General features: G+C 33.9%; 1 protein-coding gene across 1 annotated transcript in view; it reads left to right on the forward strand.

Annotated features, from left to right (window-relative positions):
• The first annotated feature begins 3,547 nt into the window (after positions 1–3,547).
• The window catches only part of LOC125036736, a 1,291-nt gene continuing 1,169 nt past the window's right edge, over positions 3,548–3,669 (forward strand). The window contains exon 1 of the mRNA XM_047629587.1: positions 3,548–3,629. Within this exon, the coding sequence (XP_047485543.1) occupies positions 3,563–3,629 (67 nt within the window). The 5' untranslated portion in view covers positions 3,548–3,562. The remainder of the gene's footprint in view (positions 3,630–3,669) is intronic.

The following is a 3,669-nucleotide window of genomic DNA, read 5'->3' on the forward strand; positions in this document are numbered from 1 at the left end:
GATCACATATAGTACAAATATATAGTTCTTATTAATCTATACATGCATAATTTCAGAGCTTAAATGAATCTTTCCAATAACAAAAATAACACATATTGTTTTCTTTATTAAAATATAAATCATTCACCCTTAATATAACAGTATAACACACACACGCACACACACACACACACACACACACACACACACACACACACACACACACACACACACACACACACACGCGCGCGCGCGGGCGCAGAGAGAGAGAGAGAGAGAGAGAGAGAGAGAGAGAATCTCATATGCCATATTAGTTGGAGGAAGACTGTCTGCCTGACCTTCAAATGCTTGTATTTTATACAAAAGAAGCATTACCCGTGGGAATTTGCGAGTCCAGGAGTCAGAGGGCAAAAGAAGAGGTTAGTAATGGCTGGTAGTCCCGGCTTGAAGCTTACATTGGCCTAATTGCTGTCTTATTTGAGTTTATTTACATTCCTGTTCCCGATAAACAATAGCAGTAGTCTTCATTTTATAAAATGACAAAATTCACCCAATGATACAACTACAAACACACAAGAATTTCATATTTAACAGAAGAAACAACCGAATAACTCGCCTCCTTACACCCCATATCATCAGAAGGTTTGTGAATAACCACACGTTTGTAAGTTAAAGAAAAAAAAGAACTAAAGAATATCATCTCCTCGTCCTTCTTTAATTAGTTAATCTGAACGTAACATTGTAAGACACTTTTCGTTTATAACATTTCCTTCGCACACTGATAATAAGGGTAGTACAAAGGATGTAAATTACAAACATTCCAGAAGTTTTTATTGGTACATTTTCTTCAGTGGCAAAAAAATGAGGAGGCGACGAAACAATCGGACGGAATTGCAGCGGATGAAGTAAGCGAGGGAAATCAAATGAGCCGATTTGTAATAGATAATCACGCGACGATAGAAGCTGGATCCAAGGAAAATCACTTTAAATTCAGATCACTGCCGTTATGGCTAGGATGTCTATCAGATTGTTTCGCCTTTAAGATGCCAAATATCATGGCAATAGCGAGAAACAACGGCGGATGGTGGTCGCAATTTTCGCCAACAGCGACGACGAAGCTGGCCATTGCGGATACATTGGTCAAGGTAAGAAAATATCGGAGCTCTATCCTGCCGGAACATGCGAACTAAAGATTTTGCTGAACCTCTTTACCATGAATATGCTTTGCAGTTTACTTCGATCATTCAAGAACTTTCAGAAAAAAAATAACATTTATACGTTAATCACCATATCCTAATTATGTGAAAGAAATGATACTAAGAATACTAATCATTACCGGGATTTTCTATAGTTAACCCTATAGGTAGATGTCAAAGAAAACTGATTCCTAAATCTAAGATAAACTTGTGTATTTCCACAATTTACCAGAAAATAATAGGGATTATTGACGGGTGACTTTTTCCCGATACTGTTCAAAGAAATAACGTTTCTATATGTCCACGCAGTTCACAGTAAGGAAGAATCATAGAACAGCCAGCATGTAGTAGCAAAAAGCCGTGTCATTCAAACTGTTCAGTACAGTCTCACGCAAGGATTTTTTTTTCATGAATGAGACTGTGGTTACTGACATTAAACTTAAGGATTAATAATATCATTGAATGAGGGTATTGAATATAATGCACTAGTATAAGGGAAAAACGAACGGATAAAAAATATATTGTATATTATCGACGGAAAATAGAGTTTAGTGTAAAATCCATCGGCACGTATGGCAAAAATACATGTTATGCCCACTGCAATACAAGTATTTATTGTATTTACACATAGATGGCTCTACAAGTGCTTAGTCACCAAAGGGTCAGTTATTAGTCCTACCTATCTCACCTGTATACCCTTTTCCTTGACTTTCGGAAAGGGCCTTTTTCATTATTTCATTGTCTGAAATGTTAACAAGATTTTAGTAACAATCTAGTAATCATAACATCAATAACAATAATAACAGTATCGATATCAATTGTATTAAAAAGAAAATTACATTCTCCGCTAATTCAAAGAATGTGGAAATCAGAATCGGTCGCTCGGGCCTAATGATAGACTCCTTGCCGGCTGAGCACATGTGGAGCCATCTGTTTATAAGAAAATTCACAGAAAACTACAGGGGACAGAACAATTCAGTGATGGCTGTATGTTGTTGTCATTATCATCATCATTAAGCATCTTCATCTTTATCATTATTATTATCATTATAATTATTGTTATTAGTAGTAGTATCATCATCATAACTATCATCATAATTGCTATCATTACCTCCTTGGTACTACCATCACCATCATCACTATTATTTATATTACTATTATCATTCATATAATCACTATATGAATACAATCTTAATGATGATGTCAGTAATAATGGTGGTATGGATACCTTCCATCATGCAATCTCTCGCTTTAAGAAATACGGCGCATTACCTTATCCATCAGTACATGAAATAACTTATATCAGATAAACGAAATATTGCATATCATACGCGGATGGGTGCAACCTGATTTTTTTCTTTTTTCTAAACTCACTTGAAAAAATCAATGTTTTGAAAGCTAGATTCTCTAGAACCTATACGTACACCCATGAAACTTTCAGCTCAACTAAGCACGTCGATCCAAAACATGTGCGTGGCAAAACAACACTATTCGAGCAGTGCATTTGCTTGGTGTGTAGCAGACAAGGAAAAGGCAAACCGAGGAAGTTTTCGTAAAAGGGCGAGGTCCTCACATTTTCGAGCGGATTTACCTTATAGATGAATGGACCTATATAAGGCCTTGGCTCTCTGGTTGCTGTACCACATCATAGAACCAGAGGTGAGTAACACGAGCTGTCAATCACTTGTCTGTGAAACAGACTGTCAATCACTTGTGTGTGTGTGTATATATATATATATATATATATATAAACATACTTATATATATATAAACATACTTATATATATATATATATATATATATATATATGTGTGTGTATACATATATGTATAAACATGCATATATTTGTATATATACATATATACATATACATATACTGTATATATATATATATATATATATATATATATATATATATATATATATATATATATATATATGCAGTATGAATATATATATATATATATATATATATATATATATATATGTATATGTATATATATATATATATGTGTGTGTGTGTGTGTGTGTGTGTGTGTATTTATACATATATATGTATATATATATTTATTTATATATATATATATATATATATATATATATATATATATATATATATATATCTGTGTGTGTGTTAGGTTGTGTATGTATATATATATATATATATATATATATATATATATATATACATATATACAGACACACATATTGATAGATAGATAGATGTGTGTATGTGTGTGTGATAATACCACAAGGCTCCGTACTGTAAGTCTAATTTTACAAGTCTAATTTTATTATGAAGCAGGCTTGTGCAATCCATATTGGGCCGAGAATACTCTAGACTATCCTGGGATCAAACCACTGAACTCGCTTCTTCCTGTAAACAGATGAAGCTGCTTGCGGTGTGCGTTTTGGCAGGTGTGGCGCTGTTGGCCGCTGGCGAGAACGAGAATGGTAAGATCGGTTGCTTCATATTGTTTCATCATCTCTAACA

The sequence above is a fragment of the Penaeus chinensis genome, chromosome 21 (genome assembly GCF_019202785.1).
Source record: "Penaeus chinensis breed Huanghai No. 1 chromosome 21, ASM1920278v2, whole genome shotgun sequence".
NCBI classification, from domain to species: domain Eukaryota; kingdom Metazoa; phylum Arthropoda; class Malacostraca; order Decapoda; family Penaeidae; genus Penaeus; species Penaeus chinensis.